The following is a 27,173-nucleotide window of genomic DNA, read 5'->3' on the forward strand; positions in this document are numbered from 1 at the left end:
GCTGAGCAGGTCCCATAGACTTCATTTGGAGTTATGGGGGCTCAGCTCCTCTGACGATCAAGATCTAGGGCTGAAAACCTCGTTCCATTGAAGTCTGTAGGAACTTTACCATTGAGTTTGATGGCGCAAGGATTTCACCTTAGCTGTCTAAAATTTGGCACCCCAAAGGTGAGGCACCCAAAATTAAAGGCTATTTTTTAAAAATGACCCACTCAAGGTGTCTCAGACATTTTGGAGATGAGTCTGATCTTCTGAGAAGCAGTCCCGTGCTTTAGGCACAAAATTACCTCTTCGTCCCCTAGCACAGATAAAGAATAGCCTATATTAAATTGAGACAACTTCACACCTGGACATCATCTGAAATAAATCCTTCCTGTCCCCAAGCAAATGGATTAATTTTTCCGCAAATGGAAAGTTCCCAGGATGAAGCATGGAAGAATATGATACCACATTTGGCAGTAGTTCATCACAGCTGCTCAATGCTGAGTCATCTACCCGGGGTGAAAGTAAGTCTAGGGACTTACTGGTATGGGGCTGGGCTGGGGCCGGCTCTGGCCCCCGGAAGGGGCGGGGCCTCAGGCGGACAGGGCAGGGCTGGGGGAGGTCAGAGCCAGCCCCTGCCCACCCTGTACCGACAAGTGCCTCCTTCCCCCTCCCCAGGGAAACAGCGGCAGCCGGGGCCTCTGGCAGTGGTTTAAAGGGCCCAGGGCAGTAGCGACGGCCGAGCCCTGAGCCCTTTAAATCGTCCCCAGAGCCCCGCCACCACTTCCCCAGGGCTCTGGCAGCAGGGCTCCGGGGACAGGGCTCCCGCCGCCACTACCACCCCAGGCCCTTTAAATCAACCCCGGAGCCTGCCGGAGACCTGGGGAAGTGGCGGCAGGGCTCTGGGGAGGATTTAAAGCGCCCAGGGCTCGACCGCCGCTACCGCCCTGGGCCCTTTACATTGCCACCCGAGCCCCACCGCCACTACCCCAGGGCTCCGGCAGCGGGGCTCTGGCAGCAATTTAAAGGGCCGGGGGCTCCAGCCGCTGCTGGGAGCCACAGGCCCCTTAAATTGCGCCTGAGGAAGCCGATCCACCCCAGTATGGCGCACCGGCTTTTGCCAGTATGCCATACTGGGGTGTACTGGCTTATTTTCACCTCTGCATCTACCACTTAGAACAGATTCACAGGATTTCTAATCCCAGATCTCTCTGCTCCCTCAAAAACACCAAGGAGAGACTGTAGGGCTGACCTTTGCCAAGGTAAACCACCTTTACTATTCTTTGGGCAAAATTAAAATGTTAAAGGCATGAAATAAAGAGTGGTGGAGTCTAGAAGTGATTTATCTAAACTGTATTTGTTGTGTTTTCTCTTAAATATCAAACAGAAGAACTAGGGCAGAACACCCAAATTCTTCCATATTAACCAGCCCATATAGAATATTTCCCGCTCCATAAGCAAGCCAGAAATAACAGCCCTTTTTGTCAAAGAATGGTTACAGGGACATGCAATATGAATAATACATTCCATTTTCTGAATCATGTGAATGATGATGCTACTTGAAGGACTCAAACATTTCCAAATAGCATTCAGAAAACACCTGGCTATTGATATTCAGGAGCCAGATTAACACCCAAACACACATTTTTGTGGAAATGCCTGTGGGATAGGACTGGTGTGGGGAAGGAAAACTCCACAGAAAGCAATATTCCATCTAGTGGTAGAGGCCTGGGGGAATCACAGATTGTGGAGGCTGCACTGCCTCCCAACATCAATGCATTTCAGGGATTTATGTGGAAGGGAGCTTCCTTCTGCAAAAACAGTTGTTCTCATGCCTCCCATCCAACCAAACAGGATTGTTATTGCCATTGACGAGGTCCGTCTCTGGCTGCTCCTCATACTTTATGTCATAGAGAGCTCCATTTTGCACAGATCCCTGGGGGATAATCCAGTCTCAAGTTACCAACAGTATCTCCCTCACCTTCACAGTGGGCTTTGTGCCAACACCAGTAATTAGACAAACCCCAAGATTTCACAAGCTACAGTTCAAGGCACTTCTGGGACTCAAAGTTTCCAGAGCAACAGCAGAGTAGCAATATTAGAAGATGTAGAGATAGCCTCCATTACCTTATCCTTGCCCTACTCCTCAAGACGTCAGAGGATGAAATGTCCTGGTAAGTCCCTTCAGCCAAGACACATTCTACTTGATGTGTGTGTTACAGACACACAGGTAAATGAGGGAAGATTTCACTTCAGTGGATTTATTGCTGTTGTAAAAATTACAGTGTGGCTCTTCAATTGAGAAAATATTTGTAATTTTTTTTTTGGAGGGTGGGTGGGAGGGGGACTTGGAATCAGTCCAAGCCAGAGTTCAGATCCAGAAGGGAACTTTTCAAATGTTTGAAGGGTTCTGGTTTGGACCAACAGAGGTCAGCTGCAAAGCTTGGGTTCTTATTCTAAAGTCTGGGTGTGTTTGGACCAATCATAGGGAAACAATTATGGGACAATAGTGCTCTCATGTTATTCTGGATAGGCTCTACTTACTGCCTCTTAGGGCGAGATACTGTCTCCCCTACATACCTTGAGTAGAACCTTGTTTGGAGAGTAGACCCACTGAAGCGAATGGGACTACTCTCAGCATAAGGTACCAGTCAAAGTGAGTATATTATAACCCTTATTAAATAAAAAGAGCGAGTGCCTATATTTTTGAGCTGAGGAAGGTACTGAATCTGCCCTAATAGCCAAAAGAGGGAAACTACATACAATTAACCAGGCAAACAAACACATTCTCACCCAGTTTCACAATCTGTGGTGTGGAGGTGTTGCTGCCTCTCTCAGTACAAGCAGTTACTGAAAGGTTGTAGATGTCTCCCGGAGGCAGGCTCAGAACTGTAGTCATCACATTCCGTGTCACCTACAATGATCATTGGTACCAAGTATTAAATATTATCCAAACAAGAGAGCCTGTTTGAAGAAATAAATCAAGCACTTAATGCACTCTGGACAAAATTCGAATCATCAGCGTAAATCACTTCTGCATACTCTGCACTCGTTATATGTTCTAATTCCCAATGACATTGATGGATGCAAGACACAAGTTCAACAGAATGTCACAGTGCAGAGAGAAGTAAATTTTACAGTATATTTCCGATTGGTTGAAACAAACATAGCTAGTGAAAGATTTTTTAAAAAACAACTCTGAGGGGACTTTTTAAATCTGGATTTTGCAAGTTACATCAAACTTTTGAATAACTCTGACCAAACCACAGATCAGAGCACCCTGGAACTTTCGGTATTTGAAAATCAGTTTGGAATCTCTAGGAATAATATAAAAGTTAGGGATGGGTGAGCCTGTACAGATATAACCCAAGATCCTGCCTCTAGATTTGCAAGGGAGGATCCTTGCACCCATATGGAACCCTGCTGACTTCACAGAGACTCCGCATAGGTCTACCTGCACAGAGTGGATTGCAGGCTCAGGCCATAGGAAGAACTGACTTTAACCATGCCCAGAATTCAAATTGAACCTGGAACTGAATGTGCTTTGAGGTTCAAAAAGAGTTTGAATAACTTTTGCTCCATTATTTTTAATGTCCATGCACCTCTCCCATTTCCCAGTTGCCACTGAAACAGGAATCAGAGTTGGTGAAATGCCATAAGAAAGGTTGTTCCCATCACATTTCTACCCCAGCTACAAGCAATGCACATCAGAAACCTCATGATAGTACCCATCCTCAACCAATTGTGTAATTATAACCACCTGAAAAAATAATGTGCAAATTATATTGCCTGCAACTAAAAAGGAAACACAGGCATGTTTTTGGGTTAAGTCACTAGTAACTAAAAATTGAAGGAACGTAGGGTCAAAAATCATATAATTTGTTTATTTTTTAAAGAAATATTATTTGATATTATAGTACTTTATATTAGTACTTTATATTAGTACCTGATAGTACTTTATATTAGTAAAACTATGGTTGCATTTTTAAATTCTCACTTAATTTTACCACATTTGTGCTATTTGTTTCCTTTGTACACATTAAAATGAGCCTGCTTGGTTTAGCTCTCTATTTACAAGTGTGGATCATACAAGGTGCTAGCCAGCCACAATTCCCAATTCATTTTATGGATATAGTGGGTGCTCAGCACCTCAACATTTCAGACACCTAATGGTAGTTTCACTTACTAATTCTCATGATCGACCTCAATGCTTCTGGTCTGGGGTAGCAAGAACTTAACCCAGGGTCCTACCCAAGTTCAAACCCAGTCTCCACCACCACCACCCTCCACACACAAACACCTCTGACTTGGGTTTGGAAGTGCTGTAAGCCTAGGCTAGCTGATCCAGCTGGGGTATGCCTCAGAGCTGGTTTAACTCAGGCTGGAACCTGCCCACTTTGCAGTAAGGATGCAGGCTAAAATCAGTCATGTGTGGATAGTCTTCCAATGCCCTTCCCACAATTCCCCTAGAAGAACAGACAAGTTCTCCTGAAATTGATACAACTGACGGGAAACCCATTCTTTCTTTAAAAAACCAAGAAGGACTATATTTTAAAAAGTCTTAAATGGGTTGTAAGCCCTTATACTGACCCTCTGCAAAGGGGTACACTTAACCCACTAGGGTTTGCAGAAGCTCAATCGACCTGACCTTAGTTTGTAATATGAAGTTTATGTATTGAGCAGGACAACTTTTTTTTTTTGAAACATTCGAAAGACCGAATGTGCAGTCACAAAGCTTTAAAAATCCTATTGACTTACACTCTTTTTGATTTTTTTCTTGCCTTCAGCAATGACCATCCAGTGCAGCATCCTGGAATGAGACAGGTCAGTCCCATCATCTCCATACGTCCAACTGACATACAGCAGATTGTTGAAATATTCTACTGAGGTGATCTCTGGTGATACTGGGGCTGGGGAGAACAAGACAAAGATGTTAGAAACAAGATCTAACTTAATATATAATTAAGTCAAAAAATTAAGCTTGACTATTCACTGCCAAAGGGACTTTATTGGGAGAAAGAGCCTAACAAAAAAAGTAGACATATATGAATGAGACTAGCACCCGTAATTGCTTGCAGGTACAGTTGGTTGGAAAACTGAAAAGTTTCCAAATAAGAAGTCTTAATTCAAAATCTCTCCATTGAAAAACGTTGGAAGTTGCAAACCAATTTGAAACACAAACTTCATTTCAACTCCACATTTTTAAATGAACCTAAAATTAAGTTTAAACTTAAAACGTTTCCACTTCTTCAAGAAAACTGAAATGAAACAGCTTTTTAAGCGAAAAATAAATGAAATTTTTCTTTGAGAATCTAGTTTTATACTTCAAGTCATTTCATTTCAGTTTCTGTAAACAAAAACAACCTTTTAAGTCAGAACAAAACAGTTCGGTTTGTTAAGAAACGTGGATTAAACCCAGAAATTTTTGCTTTGAAATTTCTGGTGGGAAAACTGATTTTTTTATTTAATCAAAATTGCCATCTGCCTGCGAAACATGCACTACTGTAGTTTTGAAAAAAACATTTTCAGCAGGACAACTTTCTGCACAAAAATGTTGACCAACTCTATCCCCAGAGTGAAATTCACCCCCATGCAAAAGGCCAGCGCAAAGCCTGTGCATCACTTAAGTCCTCAAAATAAACTTTAAGTAAAAATGAAGTGGAGCAGAGGTAGCGAGGTAAACTCCAATGATGCCCTAAAACCACAATTGAGCTCAGAGTGACTTCAATGGCATTGTGTGGGTACAACAGAGTAGCATATTATTCAGCATATATAGTATATTTTTTTGGAACTACATAATGAAAAAACTGAGTTTCTTTCACTTTGTAAAGCCATCTACACTTGTGGAAAGGGAGTTCAGAGTGAGTTTAACACACTACCATTCTGCTACAGTGCATTTTACACTCATTTCGTAAGGCTGTGGACAATCAGAACCTAGACTATTTTTTAAGTGGCCACAGGATGTCACTGTTGCTGTCACAAACATAGCTGAGAGCATAAATTTTATCTTGCATTTGAACTTTTGACTCTAAGAGCAGGACAAAGGTTTATGAAGTGGAAATTTAGGATGGAAGCAAATACAATTTTAAGCAATTTTAATAGTATTTATTATAGCACTGCTTCTATCAAGTCCCTCTCAAAACCCCCTTCTTCCATGATGCCCACAACAAATTAATTTACAGCACATTTAAAAAAAAATTATGATGTCCCCCCTACTCTGGATTGCCCAGTGCACCCTATTTTTATGTCTCTCTGTCTGAGTGCAAGCTTTCCTAGGGAGGAACTGTCTCTACTTGTGTAATGAGCAATCTGAGTGCATTATTGAAATGAAATAAAGGAATAATAATGGTAATAATTCTCTCTTATTTCTTTCTCAACGCGGACAAAATCCTTTGTTTCCTTTTTTGTGTGCACTCAAAATGTTTACAGATTTAGAATGATCAAGAAGAAAGATGTGTAAAAAAGAAACACACAAGAAAGAGAGGAAATGAAAACTACAAGCATCCATATGAAGGAACAAAAAACAACTTCCACATGAGAACAGACATGACTATACTCAAACACATGGTGGTCCAACCAACTTAGACATATACATGCTACCCTTTATCATGATATTTATTACTAACTAACTAACTTGCATCCGATGAAGTGAGCTGTAGCCCACGAAAGCTTATGCTCAAATAAATTGGTTAGTCTCTAAGGTGCCACAAATACTCCTTTTCTTTTTGCGGATACAGACTAACACGGCTGCTACTCTGTAACTTCAAAGTGCGTTCTGTCCTCCATCTAGATAAACAGCTTTATATTTTAATATGACTGGTTTTGGTTGTATTTTTAAATCCAGCTGTTTACAAAAGGTGCCATTAAAACCTCATTAGTTCCCTACTTGGCCGTGTTTGTGGTGTCACAATGCCGCACACAGTAAATACAGCAGGATATCACAGTTGGTGAAGGTGCCTGGGGTCCTGAATGAGGGGGCTTATAAGTGGTGCATTTACTTATATACAGTCTTGAAGCCTTCCAACTCGCCCTCCCCAACAGAGGACTTCAAACCAGAAGTGGCTGGAAAGATCTATGTCACCTATTCACGTTGTTTTTTTTTTTTTACATTCCAGCTGCTGTAGATCACTTAAATGCCAATCCTGCAATGAGCTCCACACAGGCATTAATTTCAACTGGGGTCCACATAAATGCAGCACTGCCTGCATGGAGCCTGTTGCAGGATCTGGGCCCAACACCTGTGATTATCTTTGTGTTTTGGTGTAAATGGTATGTTGACATTTCCAGACTACAAGGTTGAGCCTCTCAGCAATAAGAGAAGCACACAAGTTTGGTTGTAATAGCAGGAAGAGCAGAAAAGGTGAGGCTTTTTCTGTAGAACATCAGGCTCAAACTGTACAGAGCAAGTAATATTATTAATATGGATACAGGAAAGGCAAAAGTGTTCAATAAATATTTCTGTTCTTTGTTTGGAAAGAAGCAGGATAATGTATTCATATCACATGAGGGGGATGAAGTGCTTTCTAGTTCATTTGTAACTAATGAGGATGTTAAACTGCATTGACTAGCAGCAGACCCAAGAGTACTAAAAAGAGTTGGCTGAGAAGATCTATGGCCCACTGATGTGAATTTTTAATAAATCTTGGAATACCAAGGAAATTCCAGAAGAGTGCTAATGTTGTGCAGATATTCAAAAAGGGCACGCAGGATGACTGGGTAATTACAGACCTGTTAGCCTGACATCAATCCTGGGCAAAATAATGGAAAAGATAACACAGGATTCAAATTAATTAAGAATTAAAGGATAGGAATATAATTAATGTCAGTCAACATGGTTTTATGGAAAATAGGTCTTGTCGAACAAACCTGATTTCAATTTTTGTATGAGATTTCAGGTTTAGTTGATAAAGGTAACCACATAGCTATAACAGACAGACTTTTGTAAAGCATTTAACTTTTGTACCACGTGACATTCTGATTAAAAATTAGCAATATACAGTATCAATAAATCACACATTAAATGGATTGACTGACATCTCAAAATGTAGCTATCAATGGAGAATCGTCACTGAATGGGGGAGTTTCTAGTGGGGTTCTGCAGAGATAAGTACTAGGCCCAACCCCATTCAACATTTTCATCGATGGTTTGGAAGTAAACATACAATCACTGCTGACAAAATTTGCAGATGACACAAATACTGACAGAGCATTAAATAATGACGAAAAAGGGCAGTCAAACAGAGTGTTCTGGATTGCTTGGTAAACTGGGCCCACTCAAACAAAATGAAGTTTAATATAGCCAAATGCAAAGTTATACATCTAGGAGCATGGATGTAGGCCATACCTACCCTTGTACATACCTACGGAACAGGGCATCCTGGAAAGCTATAGCTCTGAAATGGATCTAGGGGGTCCGTGGTGGACAAACAACTCAAGATGTGTTCCCAGTGTCATGCTGTGACAAAAAGGACTCATGCAATTCTTGAATGTATACATAGGGGAGTAGAAGGTAGGGAATGATTTTACCTCTGCATATGGCATTGGTGAGACTGATGTGGAATATTGATTCTGGAATACATTTTAAAAGGACGTTGAAAAATTGAAGAGGGAGTGTACAGAAAAGAGCCACAAAAACAATGTGAGGACTGGAGAAAATGCCTTAAGTAAGAGACTTAAAGAGCTTGAGCTGTTTAGCTTATCAAAAAGAAGACCGAGTGGTGATTTGGTTACATTGTACAAGGGAGAAAATAGCAGGTACTAAAGAGCTCTTTAATCTAGTGGAGAAAGACATAACAAGAACCAATGGCTGGAAGCTAAATGCAGACAAATTGAAATGAGAGATAAGGCACACATTTTTAACAGTGAGGGTTAAACAAACTGGAACAAACTATCAAGGGAAGTGGTGGATTCTCCATTTCTTGAAGTCTTCAGATCAAGACTGGGTGCCTTTCTGGAGGATATGCTTTAGCCTAACACAAGTTATTGGGCTCAATACAGGGGTAACTTGGTGAAACGTAATGGCCTGTGGTTATACAGAAGATGATCTAATGACTCCTTCTGGCCTTAAATGCTCTGAATCTATGAACTCTATGAAAATTCTTGATTTTGAAAAGCATCTAACTCAAGGGAGAGAGTATGCGAGAGGTCTATTCATTTGTTTCAGATTGTGTCCATGTCTACTAGATAAAAACTTTATCCATTTCTCCACTGAAGGCACTGGCAGGTTTTCCTTGTCATCAGTGACAGCTGGACATGGCCCTATAGCAGATGAAAATTTGTAGTAACCCTTCCATGGCTCAGTTTTGTTGCATCTTCTGAAAACACCATATTGAAGAGTCCGGGCCCCACTGGGGCACTTGCACTTTAAAATGCTGTCCTTGAAGCACAGAACAAAGGTGCGGAGAGACATATTTCTTCTCTAGTGCTTGGCTGAGTATATTATGTAGCAACCAAATGGTTAAAAAGTGACTTCATTACACTGACACAGAAAATGGATGAGAAATGTTGCCAAAGAGTATTCACAGGACTCTGGCAGTCACTATTAATTTTACAAGTCATATGCCAAAAAAATCATTGACAATAGAGCTCATAGAAGTGAGAGCAGATGTTGCAGGATGGGATTTTGCCATTGACTTCAGTGCAGCCAGGATTCAGTGATTATTTTTCTCCGACAGCTAAATCAGGCCTATCTATATTAAATCCCCTACAAACGGTGCTCACTGAGCTGCCGCTGCAGCACCATCTCCACAACTCTCCCACCTAATCTCCAGACCAAGCAGAAGTGCCTGAACAGTCCAGTGTCTCCACTGGAGGGAGTGAATGGAAAATAGGTGGGCTGATTTTAATGACAAATTGTTACTGCTCTTAGCCCACCTAGGAGAAAATGGGTTCTATTCTATCTTGTGCAGGATCAGAATTATTCACTGCTTTCCCATCAGTTACACATGTGCACTTGCTCTACACAATGGCACTCTCCAGTATGTGCAGAGGACATCATTTTGCTCTACAAAATGGCATCCTCCATGTGGGGTGACCTCATGTGCACTGTATGTGTGAGGTCAACCCAGATGGAGAATGCCATTTTGTAGAGCAAAATGGGGTCTTCCATGTGGCATGACCTTGCAAAAGCTCCAGAACACAGAGTTCTGGTGCATTCTAGCTCCACTACACCACTGCACAGGAATCCCAAAGTGCTTGTCCCTTCAATGTCCTCTCTCAGACTGATCCAATCAGTACTGTGTTCCTGGTGCTATTTATTTATTGTTACATTGCTTTCAGAGTATTTTACACTACTCTCCAAATGTTAAATTCTCACTGAAGAATGCATTGTGGATTTCAAAATGTCACACGACTGCACACTGCAGAAGTTGTTTGAGAAAGCCAGAGGTTTGGGTGTTGAGGTAGGGATCATTTGGGGCTTTTGGCATCCAGGAAGCTGCGGGAAATGGGATTTGTTTTCAGTATCCAGTAGGCAGTGGAGATTTTTTTATCATGGGGAGAAAATGCATATTTTCCTTCCCTTCTCATTGTGTGAAAAGTTGATTTTGATGTGGTTTTAAATTTTGGAGGGGGAAAAAGGGCATTTCCTCATTTCCCACCACCACATCACTTGACAGTAGCTAGATAATTAGAGCTGGTCAGAAATTTATTTTCTCTTTCTGAAAAAAATGTTGCCGATTTTTCCTCCCCCTTCAACATTTTCTAAAGGAAATATTTTGTTGGTTTCTGACAAACACCCAAAAGGAAAGCAGACATTTTCCATGAAAATTTTTGGTGTGTCAAAAATCCAATATCCCCAGTTTTCAATTGGCCCTATGGATGGCCCACTGCTCCCCACCTTCAATATCTGCCATTGCATCCAAAAATGACAAATGAACACATTAGCTTGATTTTTCTGCTAAATTGAACTGACAGGTGTTAACAGTGGAGTATCAAACCATATTATTTCACTTCTGATCCTTTTAGTAGAAACATCAATCTAACGTGCTTGTTGTTGTTGGAGACAGTAGCAGGTACTGGCTCAGGGTATTGCAAGTCCCCGAAAGTAATTCAGTTTTGCTTCTGCCATAATATAATTTTTAATGCAGAGGAACATTATCTTATTAATTATTATTTGTATTGTGGTAGCGTGTTGAGGCCCCAACACATATCAGGGCCCCATCATGCTTTACCATGTACGCACAAATAGTAAAATATGTTCCTTGCACTGAAAGGCTCACAATCTAAATAGACAAGACAGAATAAGGGTGGCAGCAGAAAAGAGAGGCACTGAGGGGTCCCGTGATTTGTCACACTACAGGTCAGTGGCAGGGGCATGAACAGAACCCAGGTCAATTGACTCCTTAGTTATTAGGCTAAAGATTTGTCAGAGCACTGGTCCATCCATTTCAATATTTTGGAAGCAAGATATTGGAACAGATGGACCAATGGACCATCCACTCCCATATCCTGCTTCAAAAAGTAATCATTAACTGAAGCTCTGGGGACGGCAGCCTCCTTCTCCTTTTTCTTTGATTCACCTGGCCAGTTATGTATTGCTGCACAGGTGGTCTGCAAACACTGTCTGAGCTTGTATAATTATTATTAAGCATCCTAAAATTACACAACCCTTTTTTGAAATCCATCCACAGTATTTTATTGGCTTTTTTTAATCTGGAACAACTTTTTAAACCTATTTCTGGGGTGGGGGGTACATAGTGTTCCCAAAGGCAATATATGTTTACTTCCATCTTCAACCCTGAAAGTGTTACCGATATGGGGATCGCCTTGTCAATAGGAGTTTATGGTGCTCAGCCTCTCCAGGAGTTGCTCACCATCTTGCAAAATTGAACCCCAAGAATCTGAGTGGGGAGTGAAGGGGCATCAACCTCACTCAATGACCCACTGGGAGATAATGAAGCCAGCTGAAGACCTGGCTGTATGTGATTTGCCCAAGGTCACAGAGGTAGCCCCTCAAGTGTCAGTCCGGTGCCTTGACCCCAAGACTATCCTCCCCCCGACCCATCCCCTTGCAATGAACAGAGGTAACACTTACCAGCAAAGACCAACGGGGAGTGTGAAAAAATTGTAGCACAAAACATGGCCAGCCTCATTTTGCACTAAAATAAACAGCCCTACAGCATGTTAACTATTTATGCTGCAATAAATGTCAGAACAATTGAATGTGTGTGAACTGTGGGGTGTAGACTTAGATACCGTGAAGGGGAAAGAGATGGGGAGAAAAAAGAAGGACTTGGAAGGGTAAAAATATAGGGAAAAATATACTTTGTTTAGTTTTAGGTCCCATAGTAACTGAAATACATAAAATTTACAAAAGCTCCCTTAGCTGCTCTATAATAATATAGCTCCCAGCTGAAGTATAATCCAGAATTAGAACAATCCTTTGTCTTGGCTGAATAGGCAAGTTGTGTGGGCCTCTGACATGTTTCCTGACTAAACTTGGTCTTTGGCTTAGGCAGAGGCCTGCTCTAGCCTGGAAACCCATAGGCTGAACAAAGCCTTTCAAGGGTGGAGCACATCTTTCAAGGTTGGGCAGGCTTATGTCTAAGCAAGGCTTCCAAGCTAATGTCAGTCAAAGGCTAAATCTTCCAATGCCAGAGCAGGCCCCTGTCAACCCAAGCTCCCAGAATAGACGGAATCTTTCAAAGCTGAGTCTTTATAACTCCTGACCCCTGCCCTCTCTTAACTCCAGCCAATCAGCAATCACTCATCACAAGAGAGCTACACAAATTCAGTAATAAAGTGGGCAAAACTAATGGTGCATGAAGGTGCAACTCCTGGGGCAGGTCAGCAATGAAATGATGTCTCTAATGAATCAAAACTACCTTCACATTTTCCCCTACCGGGCTTTACAATTAAATTCTAAAAAGCCCCTAGACAAATATTTACAGGTGAACACCATCATAATCTTTCTAGATATGTTTCCTCAGCACTCACATTTCCCCTTGCACTCCTTCCATCAACCACTTGCCATGCTGCTGCTTACCTGTTATGAAGCTGATGGTAGAACTGTCACAGCAGCTCAATTCTGGATCTCCCCAAGTCACCATGGTAACCCGAAAGTTGTAATACCAAGCGGGCAGTAGACTGGCTATTTTCTGAAAAGAGACAGCAAATGGCAAGTCACTCTTCAGTAGAGATTTTGTCAATGTAAAACATGACTGCCACTTGCTATAGAATAGATTTACTACTGCCACAATGGGTACAATGTTGCTGACTTGAGTGGAACAGTGCCCACGTAAATCTGTGGTTAATTGATCCCATTTTGAACTTTTAGATTTGTAAACTATTTTCAAAGAGAGAGAAAAAAGTAGGGCTAAATTCTGGTAGATACTTGGAAAGCAGTTTAACTCTTCACCTCTTTTTTCTCCCAGAAAGGAGTGCAATGATACATTTAAAAAGCTACAATAGCACAGACCCATATCCTGTTGCAAGACAGCTGCCATTCGTACATGCCATTCCCAGGGATCATTTGCATCCTGATCTTGTACTCGCCCTAAGGATGTGTGGCTTTACTCCAGCAAGTACACCATTGAGCACAAGGAAGCTATTTGCCTGAGTAAAGATATTCATATATGTAAGCGTTTGCAGGATCAAGGCTTTAATTTGTGCAATGGGCAACGCACAGAGACCATTTCCTAGCCATGGAAACCATATTGTGTACAAACAAACATGTGGGAGCAGGGATTTGCTCGTGTCCCAACAATCTCATTGATTTCTAGAGCTGGTCCAAAGTTTTGTGATGGAAGTTTCCTGTCAGAAAATGCTGATTAGGCAAAATCAAGGTGTTCCATGGGAACATGTGGATTTCAATGAAATTTCATTTTAAAAAAAGCAGAATTTCTTGTTTTGATTTGTTGTTTCAAATTTCATAATATAAATATTCTCTGTTTTTCTGTCATACTCTAGACAAAGGGGGAATTCAACCCAGAACATTTTTAACTACATTTTCAAAAAATCATTTTTTATCAAAGCCAAGTCAAAATGTTTTTTTCAGGGGTTGTTAGTGTTGCCCCAGAGCACACGATTCTGCAATATCATAGAGGCCAGAATGGTAATGGTTATAGGGAAACTTCAGGGGCAGTCTTAGAATGGTGCATTGTGGGGCATTTCTAGTCAACCCAAAAAATCCAAAGACTTAAAAGTCTGAAAATAATGTTATAAAGTTAGTTAAGCCATAGTGCCATGCAGCCCAGTCAGAGATGGGAGTCAGCAATCACTAATTTACTATTTAACTTTGCAGTTCATCTTTAAGAAACTTTCACTTTCATTTCCACAGTACAGTGACAGCTAGGCTTGGCAGAATTCAATTTTTATTTTCTTATAATGTTGACAGACAATATCAATGTTTATTTCTACGCATTTTTTAGAATTTTAACTATTTAAATTTTCACAGTTGTGGGAAATGACACAGGGAGTCAGACAGTTATTGAATGACAGCAGACATGACGATTTAAAAAGTTAAAGCTTTAAAACACACAAATTGTCAACATCTCACGTCAAAATATACATCCTTATGTAAGCAGTGTCAGGATGAGCTCCACCCTGACATCTGGTGGTGAGGTGTGGCAAGTTGTGGAAAACAATTTCAGGGGCCGATCTCATTTGCATAGGCACACCCACCCCGTCTAGAATGAGGCCATAGCTGCCCAAGTGGTCACTTTGGCTGCTGTGGGATCCCCAGTGTCTCTGTTATTGGGGCAGGAAGAATAAATTGTTATTACCCTGATTATGGGAACTGTGCTGGGAACTGTACTTGGCCTTTTGTTATGATGGAGGGACTCACCATCAACTGAGTAGCACTCGCTAGGCAAGGGTCATGGGTTCTAAAACTCTGTGAATTGAGAGAGGTTGGGGACAAGTATTAATATTTGGTGGCATGGGCCCCTTGGTGAGGGCCTTACATACTAATTGCACTTCCTCCTCTCTTCACTGTGGAATATCAGAGCTAATTTTGATTTCATTAGGAGTCTAGTTACAGGCTGCTGAGCTCACTCTGGGCTAATGCTGCACCAGCACTGAGGCTCCCCTACTACAAGCTGAATTCACCAAAGAGCTGAACTGACTAAGAGCTGAAGTCACTGAGCATTGGGTTAAGTAGTGGGGGAGCCTGAAGCTATATTGTGGAGCAGTTTGCGGGACGGCTGGAGTGCCTTGTGGACAGGCTGGTGGAGCAGTTCATAGGATGGCGGGAGCTGCTAGTGGGACGCGGAGCAGTTCGTGGGATGGCGAGAGCTGCTTGTGGGCCGCGGAGCAGAGCGGAGCTGAGTGAAGCAGTTTGTGGGGCGGCTGGTGGAGTGGAGCAGAGCGAAGGCCTATGGAGCTGTGGGGCGGTCAGCTTCAGATCACGTAAGGTGCCTTTTACCCCCGCCCCCATCTCCACCCAGATTGGGAGGTAAAGCTCTGCAGATAAATTTTTGAACTCTGGGGCTGCCCTGACAGGGACAGAGACTTTTGGGTCATTGGACTTTTGGGACTTTGGGTGATTTGGGGTTGCTGGACTCAAGAACCAAAGGGAAAGGGGCATGCCCCAATTTGCCTGGGGTGGGTTTTTTGCTCATGGGTTGTGTTATGAATCCTGTTGGTGGTGTTTCCCCAACATAATGCCACATTGTTTCTCTCTGTTATTAAAAGGCTTTTTGCTACACTCAGACTAGGTGCTTACGAGAGGGGAAGTACTGCCTCTTGGAGGCGCCCAGAGGGGGTGGTATATATTTGTCCCAGGTCACCGGGTGGGGGCTCGAGCTGGTTTGCATTGTGTTATTGGAATGGATCCCCTAGATATTGAACCCGGCCCTTGTTGCTGCCAACTCTGATGGGCAGAAGGGTTACACTTACATCAAAGCAATAAGTTCTTAAGTAGCATTCTTCTTACTTTGCTTATCTGTAAATTTAAATGATTGTTGATGGAAATATTTTTTCATTGTTTTGTGTGTGTTTGGTGAAATTGACATTTACCAATACAAATCTAATCCTTCCAAGCAAAGATTTAAATCAAGATAAAGGACTTCTAACTCCTCGTCTCTGCATGTACTTCCCATCAATATAAACTAGAATTGCACACAACAGTGAACAATATTACTTGTCATCAACCATCTTGACTTCTGAAGCTTCCTATTAAATGTCATTATTTCTAAGATCTCTTGGGTTTTACTCTAATTCTGCTGCATCATGATAATGACAAATTAATTACTCATTGAATAGTTTATTTTGCGTTCTCATTTCCTTAGAGTTTTATATTTTAAATTTACAGTTGCATGCTCAATTCCAATTAAACCAGTGTTATTATAATGACTACATGACTGGTGCTATGCATGAGTCACAAATCATTGTAGTTTTTAGTAGGAGCAACACCTATTGCTATCCCTGTTTTTTGCATACTCAACTTCCTGAACAATTCTCCTTTTCAGCAGAAATTGTCTATGGTTTTTCTCAGTCCAAAGGTCAAGTTTTAACAAAATCTATCCATCCCCTCTTGACAGCTCAAAAAGCGTGTGTGTGTGTGTGTGTGGCAGGGAGGGGGCTGAGGGGATGAAGTGTACACTTCTGCTGAAAGTCCTCAATCTTGCAAAGTCTTATGAATATGCTTAAGCACATTTACAGGTTCAGGGCCTTTAAGTCTCTTTTGGCATGCACATAACTCAAAAACTAAATATTCCAGATGGCTCACTGACATTATCAATGTCAGTTATGTAGATGGGGCTTTATGCTATTTCCTCATGGAGATGCTACAGTTGCAAAAGTTTTTGACCACACAAGTGTGGAAGGGCACAGTAAATTTAGTGGGGAGTGGTTAATGTTTTAATTCTGTTGGGTCAAATCCTCTCACCTTGAACACAGCCCTAGCAAATGAACTTTGCACAGGGAAGTCCTGCAAGGACTGAGGCTGGGAAGGAATCCTCCCTGAAATCTTGGAACACCAAACACCCATGGGCGAGAGTGCCATGTATAACCACTGAACCCACCCACGCTCCAGTGGAGGGAAAGTCCATCTACTATCCCCTTCCTAAACATCCAATTAATAATTTGCACATGCATTAACTTTACCATGGTATTCTGGTATTCCCTGGGGAAAATCTCTCTCTAATATCATGGTAAACCTCTATCGCATGCAAAAACGTCCAGGGTTTAATAGAATCTGATGTGTCTGCTGGTCAGTGGGCAAAAGCTGAAAGAAACATTACCAGGAGCAAGCACCATATGTGCAGGTGTGGGAGATAATCCGTAATGGTTACTTTACCACTGATGCAGTTAAGGAGACAGTAGCTGCAATTTCATAGTAGGTCGTCCACTCAGAGGTCATCATTGATGGGTTGAAGTAAAACATTTCTACAACATATTTCCTGAACACCCCAAGGTAAGGCCTGTTCCAACTGAGAATCACAGCTGTAGGTCCCAAAGGATAAAGCATCAAATCCTTTATTCCAGTGGGTACTATAAAACAAGAAAGTGGGGTTATTCACATTATCATTAGCAACTACACACATTTTCAGAGTTAGTTTTCTCTCCCCTTTAACCAGTTATTCATATTTTTGGTCCATTCTGGCAATAATTACTCCTGTGCATATGCCTAACAGCTTGCTTGGGACTCCACACAGAAGTAACAAGTTGTAGCATTAGTCCCTCAATTCTTATAGGTCTAAACTTTCAAAAATGACTACAGATTTTAGGTTCTTCCATTTTGGGGTGCTCAACTGAGATGACTTGAAGAGGTCTGATTTTCAAAGGAGGGTGCTCAGAACTTTTTTGAAAATCAGGATCCTTTAAGGTGTCCCAGTGTAGGTAGTCAAAAACTGAGGCATTAAAAATCACGATACTTGTGAAAGCGTTGACAATAAGAACGAATACTTTCATGTCTATTCAACCGTCCATGGAAAATATCCGAAAGTGCTTTACAAGCATTAGTTAAGACTCAGAACGCAAGTGTTATTATCTCTGTTTCATAGACGGTGAAATTGAAATAGAGAGAGGTCAAGTGATTTGAACAAATCTCTCACACAGCCAGACTCTGCAACCTTTATTCATTCTGGAAAGCACTTAGATGTGTACTTCAATGGGACTATCTGCTTAAGTAGGTATTCCTCAACATGAGTAAAGGTTGCAGAGTCTAATCCACTCTGTGTAGGTGCCAGAGCAAAGAATAAAACCCAGAATGCCCGAATGCAATAGAGCACACAAAATCAACCATTCCCTTATAAATCTATCCTTTCAGCACCTTCTCAGAATCTGTTGATATCTTTCTAATGAAACTATGACACTGAGGAGGAAGAGGAGAACTACTTTTAGTAAGTGTTATTTCTCTTATTTTTGCTTCAGCCTTAACCACCACCAATAATTTCATCAAACCAAACCTTTTAAATAGGAATTTGAATGATGAATTTGCCCTTGTTTGCCTGTGCTGTAACCAAGGGAAAATTCACAGTCACAGACTGTTGTTTGAGTCCATGACATGTCTAATTTTGTTACAAAATCCAGATAAGATGATATACCTAGAAATGGCCTTTGGGCAAGAACTTTACATGTGTGGGAGCTATGCATGGGTTCAGGACTTAGAGAGGGTTACCTCCTCTTCTTCTTTTTTTTTTTGGTTTAGCTTTTCAAGTAAAAGCAGAAATTTGAAAATGTTTCAAGTCTTTACAGCTAGTGAAAAAAACTCTGGCAGCCCAAATATTTGTGAAAAACATGGGAAATCTGTAAAATTTGCCCAATATTTGATATTTCACAGAAGTTGGACACAAGCTGTCTCTAATGACCTCCCCAAACTCCCCCCCCGCCCCCGTTCTATTAAAAATACCTTCCTCACCAATTTATAGACTACTTATCTGGACATATTGCCTTAGACCCAGATCCTGCAATTGGCAGTGTGTAAGCAGACTGCTTGGACTTTGTGGGGCTCTGGGCAGGTCTTATTTAGTTAATTTTGTCATTTTCTCTTTTTCCTTCCATCATGGACAGTGCGTAGTGGTGTGGAGAAGAAACAAGAAGTGCTAATTGCTAGTCACCTGCTTTCTTTCAAGGCACATGACAAGCCAGTGACAGAACCAGGAAAAAAAAGCAGGTCTCCTGAATCTCAGTCCAGTGTCTTAGCCACGGTGGCACACTACATCCCACGAGGGGCATTTGCTCAGAAAACCTGTTAGCTTAAAGTTGGGTTCCTAAATCTATGTACAAATTAATGGCTTAATTTCAAAAGTGCTGAACTACTCTCAGCTCCCGCTGAAGACATTGACTCTCATGGGTGCTCTGCACTTCTAAAAGTTACACTATTTATTTAGGTGCCTAAGCATAAATATAGGTCTCTAACTTCAGGCCCCTTCATTTCTCAATCTTAGACATAACTCCTTGTATGCTGGAGTGAAAGCCTAATCCTATAACAGGCGGTGTCACTCCTTTCACTGAAGACACCTTCAGATACCTCATGCACTTCTTCCCATCCTCAGTAATGGAGTTAAACAACACATGAAAAATAATCTCTTTTAACCACCAACATGGCAAGCATACCCAGCAAAATATGCTAAACTTCTGAACAGGCTCTGAATGCATCTACACTGAGGCTGAAGGTATAACTTCAAGCTGGGGTAGATGTATCTGTGCTAACTTGGATCAAGCTAGCATGCTAAAAATAGCAGTGCAGCCACCATGCACAGGTGGTGGGATGGGCTAACTGTCCCAAGTACAGTCCCATCTGGAGTGACTAGTCTGTCCCGTCGCCTGTGCCGACTGGTATTGTCAGCATGCTAGCCTGACAAGAACTAGCGTGGGTATGTCTACCCGAACGGGAAATTACACCTCCGGCTCCAGTGGAGGAACACCTCAAGAGATCTAATAGATAAGCTGTTCAAAACAAAAAGTCAGTTTGAATAGTAGACGCATGGGTTACCAATGGCAAATGTAACAGGATCAGAAGGAGGTCCAACCAATGGGCCTTTACGTAAATAAATCACAACCTGGTACTGGGCACCGGGAACAAGATTTTCAATGATGCTGTTGCTTGAATTCACCTATCAGAAGAGGAACAAATAAGACACAAAGTATTCATTTGGTGAGTAAGAAAGAAAAAAGGAGGGCTGCAATAGTACTCCCCTCACTGCATTTCAGCAGCAAAAGACATGATTCTGAACCTACTGCAGTCAATGGCGAAATGTTGATTATTTTAGTGAAAACAGGATGGCCAAATGCTGAGATGGGAATTGTGACTGCTCAGCCCATTGAGCTCACTCCTGATTTGTCACAGAGAATTACCTCAGTATAAGGTCAGTCATGACAACAAGAAGCCATTTACATTGTGTATATTGTATGGTAATGAGACTAGAGCACCAGATTCCTCTCGGGTGTAACTTTGTGTTTACATACTGTGGTTTCAATAAACATCTGGGATTACTTTGTGGCCATCTAATTCATCTGCAGCTATGTGAGCTAAAGGCAATATTAGAATAGTATTCTAACCTCATGAGAGTCAGGGTGTCAGTTGATTGCTTGGGTCAGAAGGGAATTACCCTCTCCTGCCCCTCAAGTACAGCAAATTAGCTAGGGGCCTTATGGATTCCTCCCCTGCATTTTGAAGCATCTGGTACTGAAGAATCGCCATAAAAGCCTCAGCTCTGAAGCATCAGGTACTGGCCAGTGCCAGAGGCAGGATGCTGTCTAGATGGTGGAGTCAGTCCAATCCAGTATGACAAATCTTATATTCTGAAGAGTCAGTAAATGTACAGAGCAGCCTTGGGAAAAGTATCTTTTACTACATCTTTTCAGTGAATTGGGGAAAGATGTTTTTTCAGCAACAATCTTAGTGCAATTGCTAACAATTTGTATTACCAGCATGAAATTGCATAAGCAGCTGTCAGCATGAAGAATGTTTTATTACTATGCATGTGGAGATGCTAGTGCAACTGTCAATCTAGGGAGCTCCTTTAGGAAGGTATGATACATTTTATTTATAGACAAAGGGAGAAGGAATGGATGAACTCTGTACCAAGTCTTACTTCTTTCTGCTTGCCAGGGAGTATCCAAACAAACGGCCATCAATAATAGAGGCAGGAGAACCTGTCTGAGTTCTGGTTAGAGGTTGGCAAACGTTCAATGAAAATAATTTAAAAAGCAATACAAATACTTTTCAAGCAAATTCTCAGTTTTTATTCAAATAAATGGTCATGAATACATTTTTTGCAGTGCTCATGAAGCTGTCATTCAGGCCCACATTCTAACCACAAAGTTCAATTAACCCAAACCAGAACATCTTCCTCTATTCTACCTCAAGGTTTTTTGTCATCACATCATAAACCACTTCTGGTTAACCTGAACCCACAGAAGTCTGAATTTGTACTGGCTGGGATGCAGCTAGAACATGGGCAGTTTGGATTATTTGTACTTGCACCCTTTACTCAGACCTGTCACTACAATGGCCTGAATTGAAACCTCAGAGCCCATCATCCTCAACTTTGGGGACATTTAGAGCTAGATATTATTCTACATGAAAACTTTAGCCCCAGTTTAAGAAAAAAAGTATGCACGTGCTTAAAGTTAAATATACACTGAAATGCTTTCATGAATAGGAATGGACTTCAGCACATGCTTAAAGTGTTTTAATGAATCAGGGCCTTATGGATGGTGTCTTATCTCTGCTTAGACTTGTGTCACTGCAGTGGTGTGGATTATTATTGCAATAATGTTCATAAGTGTATAACATTGCTTGTGGACTGATGGATAAAACTTCGCTTCTTACACAACCCAGTGAGCAACATTATAATGAGGGTTACTGAATGTGTTTCTTTTTCTTACTGTATTTGAGGAGTCTATATTTTCTGCCCTTTACCTCGGTGCAATAATGCTTTTCAAGTCTTTGACTCTGCTTTTGCTTCTGGCAGGTCAGTGACACAACAGACACTATCGTGTTGTTGCTGCTGCTGTCTTGCGAAGACGTCCAGGACATTAAGGCAGTGGTAGAACTTAGCACAGTCACACTCACATGCTGGGGCTTTTCTGTCAGTTCTTCAATCCATTCCCCTGTCGGACCTAAAAAACATTTCCAGAGAAGAACACATAAGACAGGCCACATGCCTGGCTTTACCCTGTGCATTTAGAGTGCCTGCATTTGCGTCTTAAAACATTCTGCTGTTAATAGTTAATTTCATGCTAGTGAAAGGTGCTGAAATGACAGCCCTTTACACCGACAGACCCAGGACAGAACTGACAACAGCAGAAAGAGCTCCCCACACTGCCCCACCCGTAAGACTCACTGCTATAGTACAATGTAGTTTGGTCTCCAAGCCCAATCAGCTCTTGGTCTCTGCTGCTGAGATGGCCCATTAGTGCCAATAGCAACAGTCTGAGCGTGTATTCCACTCCCCGACTTCTGTACATTTCACAACACAAAGACCAATTAGCCAGATAAAGGGAGAGGGAGGGGTAATTTCTCCCCACGTGCTTCCTGTGGATACCTAAGTCTTGGCAGGCCACCAGAAAGGTTTACAAAATCCACCTAGAATACTGAGAGTCTTGAGTCTTTTGGGATTTGATAGGACAAGCAAAGAGCACCTAATAAATCTCTGTGCCGTCTTAAAGGCTTTCAAAGCAAACTGAAAACAGCATTTGTTCCTAGATGTACACATTTATATGTGTTTTAATACAGTACAGTTAAATGTAAACGTGTATTTCCAGGAACAAAGAATATAGGTCATACTTACAGGATAGGGAAGCAATGACTCTGAAAAACATTTGGGGCTCATGGTGGGTAATCAGCTGAAGATGAGCTCCTAGTGTGATGTTGGGGGCCAAAAGAGCTAAAGCGACCCTGGGATGCATAAATAGGGCAATCTGGTTTCATTTATCACACCTTATACACTGTTAAAGATACACTGTATGGGTGAAATCATCACTTAGATACTTACTGATGTAAAAACTAAGCGTTTTGGCTGATTGACTTCTCCGAATTTCACAAGATCCAGAGGAACTAAAGGTTGTCACAGATAACTTATATTTCCCCGGTTCTTTCAGTTCAGCAATAAATTCGTGAGTATCCTCACCTACCGTCAAAAATTCTGTGGAGTTCTCTAAATCAGGGAAGAAGAAGAAGAAGAAAAAGAAAGTGCGAATTAACTGAAATTTGAGAGGGCTCTGGCTACTGAGGAACTGATTTGTATTGGATATGCTAATGCTGCCTCTACTGCAGGATGAAAAGGTATTGAAGAGATCTGGATTTATGCAGGTAGTTTTATTCCCTTGCTGTCAGCCCAAGAATAATTAATGACCGAGGCTCATGTATAGGTGTAAAGTAATAATAGACCATGGTCAAAATTTCATTCAGTAACACTGATGATAAAGTAAGATTGTCGTGACCATGAAACACTTGAAAGTGAAAAACAATGTAGAAGAAGAAGAAGAAGAAGAAGAAGAAAAGGGTTTGCTATGTTTTCTTCTCTCCCCTTATTTTTCTGAAAAATTTCCTTTCCCCAAACAGCAGAAAGTTGAGGAAAACTGGTTGTCATAAAGGGCCAGTTGAAAAATCATCTGGAGAAGTGGATGAAAAATCTCTAGCACAGGTTACCTCACCATTGCTTTATGATGCATTAAAGGCCCTCCCCCATACCCCACCAACCACCCCCTAAACACCCTACAGAACATGTTTTCCAGCTTTCCATTTAGAGACACTTTTGCCTGAAGAGAGAGAAAGGTAGGCTCTCTTTTACTGCAGGTTCCATAGGGAAACTTCTCCAAAGGCAGGGACAGCTGACCAGAAACAAGAAAACCATGCATTACACAACTAATGCATATTCTTATGTCCATCCCCGTTTTGCAGACACACAAAATCTGAATGAAAATACTTAAGGTTTGCTATCCCCTAATTATTCTGAGGAGAAGAATTCACCACTAGGAATGATATAAAAAAGGCCTGGGTTTTACTTTACCTTCTCTTTCAATGTTAATATGGAATCCATCAAATGCCGTGGGTGGTTTTGGTGGCAACCAGCTTAGCACCATTTGCACAGGAAGGAAAGAGGGAGGTTCTGATGCAAGTTTCCCTGACATGCTGGCTGTACTGGTGTTCTCATATTCACTGGGAACTGCATTGACAAACTCATCTTCACTCTCTGGCGATTCATCTTCATTAGTCCACCAGTATGGTTGGGATGTAGTTGTGTAATCAGTGCTGTTATAGTGGTAATCAGGCCATGAATAAGAGGTGTTTGCTGAGGGAATTTCAGTTGGATCATTAGAAAAATGGGTAAGTTTCTCTTGCCCTATTACATCCTGTAGTCCCATGAATGATTCTTCTGGGAAATTCCCACTGTGTTCCTCCCAGGTATTCTTGTTCATCTGTACAATTTGGACAGAAATATTTCGAGGTGGGTAGGGAACTAGAAGAAAAAAGATTTTAAAAAAACAACCAATAGGTATGTTTAATATATTCCTACAGCGGGTAGTTAATTCATCATGGAAATTAGCATGTCTAGTTTACAGCAAGAGAAAATACACAATATTTTGTTCTATTGTTCTTTCTATTAAGATTCTTTTCTTGCTTATACAGGTGTAAGCCAAGACTAACTCCTTATGGGTAAAACAAACATAAACTGAGAGAATAATCAGGGCTAGAATGTACAGGAGTGTAATAGTGTAGATTTGGGGACAATGTAATAAATTTACTCACGAGTAGCCCAACTAAGTTGCTCTGATGTGAGAACATGAGTAAAAATAATCAAGTGCTTGTTTGTAAATTGGGCTCTTTGTTTCTTTCATTGTACCTTTTAAATCCTCTTGTGCATGGAAAATTATTTTTGTGGAACTGTGAAAGTGTTGAGAAATACTGAAAAAATATCTTAATACACAGCACATCAACTCAGGATGTAAAATGTCATCCTGATCACTATATGGCTTTTCCCTCAATTTTAGCAGCCAGCTTTGTGCAAACATCTAGAATAAAGTTAACGCTTTATATCAAGGGAAAGCTTGATCTTAAAATTTCAGATGATACAGCATGGGTTTCTAACTGGAGAATTTTGTACAATAACTACTGTAACAGACTGCAGCCACATTCAGTACCTTTGTAGACTGTACTGTATTAAATTTATGAATGTTCTGTGTAACATTGTGGGCTAGGAATTGTATTTAGCTCCATGGGAGAAGGATTACTGCAGTTCATCCAGGAACTGAAAAACAGTGGGGAGTGATTACTGCAATCCCTGAGATTGTAAACAGCTCCAGAGAAATGCTACCTCTAGGATGGTTGGCATATACTAGTTCCAACAGGAACGAAAGGCCTAAGGGGAACAAAGAAAGGGCGTTTGGTGTAAAAAGCTGAGTTTAAACAGACTAATGGCCTTCTCTTTCTGATCCAGCCAACGGACATAACCTTTGGTCCCAGTAGGGGCCCCAACACTTGCTGAAATGTTGGAAGGACTTTGGCCTGTCAGAGCCCCCATAGGATTGATGGCCAATTTCTGGTCCGTTTGTTACCTGTTATATGTTTTCTCTTTATTCCTTTACTCTTAAATAAATATATTCTGCTGTGGAAAGAGGTGTGTGGTAATTTGTAACTGCTGGCAAATTGCTTCTTATCCCTGGAGAGAAAGCCTAGAATATCTTGTTTTAGGCAGTACGTACTTTTTATAAGCAAATGTTCATCATGGAAACACTGAGACATTACTCCTTGCACTGTGTTGCATGTAGACATGCTGTCAATGGTATATAAACACATTTTCTTCACCTGTTCTGTGCTGTTTGGGTTCATGCCTGACACCACTATATTCTACTAGCGTGCTTTTGTTGAATGTTGCTTCTGACACCAACTGAAATGTGATGTTGCTGTAGCATATTCCTGGCAGCCAGTGATTGAAAACTGTTTTACCTTTAAAGAAATCTGTAGAAGGGAAAAAAACACACAAACAAAAAACCAACAACCCAACATACATCAAATGTTCACTTTCAGATAACATGGTGGCACACTTTAAATGAGCAATGTTTTGGATATTTAACATAGGTTAGCCCAGTTTAAGTGATAAAATGCCAATAATTGAGTTTGCCAGTGTTTTTCCTGATTGTCAAAGGTACTTAGATGCAAAAAGCAGCAAAATAAACATGAACGATTTTCCTGGGAAAGATCATTGCAACTGGCAACCCTATTCAACATGACAGTAGCATATAAAAAAACAGCTAATAAAAAGAAAAAAAGCTTCCAAATCCCTGTAACAACTGCATACAAGAGTTCGCTGGTCTTCTAGTGAATTAAGACATCATGTTCAGAATAAGATAGTCAATGGACAACTTTCATTGTACACATAGCAGAAATGGGCCCAGTTTGTAATGCCGAGATCTGGGTTAATCTCTAACATTAATGCATGTGGGAGTGAGGGGAAATTCGGGCTATTTCGGGGGAGGGGGGTGGACTTTGTGGCTGATTAATGCCTGCCTCAAATAAAACAAACAAAAAGCCAGGGTGCATTTATTTATTTATAGCAGCTGTACAGCCATGAAGTCAACCATTGGTTGAGGCTGACAAATATTGCTGTCGATTTCACTACTCCCCCCACCCCTTGGAACAGCAGTGCATGGCAACTCTTATGTAGTGACTTTATGTATTATGCATCCAATAAAATTCATTTGCTTGTTAGGGCAATTCTGTTGGCTATTGTGCAATTCTGAGCAAATAAGGTATCTACAGTATTAACCCTTTGGGTACTGTGTGTGTATATATCCAGATCCTTTTGTCACTTTTCAGAGTTATTCTCACAGGACAAGCTCATTTGCATCGGATACTATAGACTCTACTGAATTCAGTGGGAGTATCTTCAGATTTAAACCAGCATAACTGAAGGTAGAATATGATCGGATTCATTGTCATCACATTGCCATGGAATGTTAGGGGTGATTACGTTTTCCCAACCCAAAATACTTTCAGGATAACGTTCAGTAAATTGCAGCTGATTCTGCAAAGCTGGCTGAAAACTCAGTGAAACAAATCTTTTTTTTTTTACCAACACATTCATTGGGATGGCATTTCCCCTTTAGGAGAAGAGTCTAAGCCTGGAAAATTTCAGCCCACAAGGTGAATATTTCAGAAACTTATGAATGAGTGGAGACAAAAATCTTATCATGGAAACGGTTTAGCAGCAACTGTAGCTGTTGCTGCCAAGCATTCACTTATCACGGAAACAGACCGAGCTGTGGTATGGATTGTGGGAACAGACACCAAACTTGCC

At 41.2% G+C, this 27,173-nt stretch overlaps 1 protein-coding gene across 3 annotated transcripts in view; it reads right to left on the reverse strand.

Annotated features, from left to right (window-relative positions):
- The window catches only part of PTPRO (protein tyrosine phosphatase receptor type O), a 229,769-nt gene that overhangs the window by 50,097 nt on the left and 152,499 nt on the right, over positions 1-27,173 (reverse strand). For all 3 annotated transcript variants that reach the window (XM_084632059.1, XM_084632060.1, XM_084632061.1), the window contains 9 exons: positions 25,682-25,834; positions 23,886-24,335; positions 22,869-23,030; positions 21,794-21,993; positions 19,862-19,982; positions 17,222-17,415; positions 12,968-13,079; positions 4,741-4,892; positions 2,776-2,896 (listed from right to left, as the gene is read on the reverse strand). In XM_084632059.1, the coding sequence (XP_084488185.1) occupies positions 2,776-2,896; positions 4,741-4,892; positions 12,968-13,079; positions 17,222-17,415; positions 19,862-19,982; positions 21,794-21,993; positions 22,869-23,030; positions 23,886-24,335; positions 25,682-25,834 (1,665 nt within the window). The remainder of the gene's footprint in view (positions 1-2,775; positions 2,897-4,740; positions 4,893-12,967; positions 13,080-17,221; positions 17,416-19,861; positions 19,983-21,793; positions 21,994-22,868; positions 23,031-23,885; positions 24,336-25,681; positions 25,835-27,173) is intronic.

The sequence above is a fragment of the Lepidochelys olivacea genome, assembly GCF_965140295.1.
Source record: "Lepidochelys olivacea isolate rLepOli2 genome assembly, chromosome: 1".
Taxonomy (NCBI): domain Eukaryota; kingdom Metazoa; phylum Chordata; order Testudines; family Cheloniidae; genus Lepidochelys; species Lepidochelys olivacea.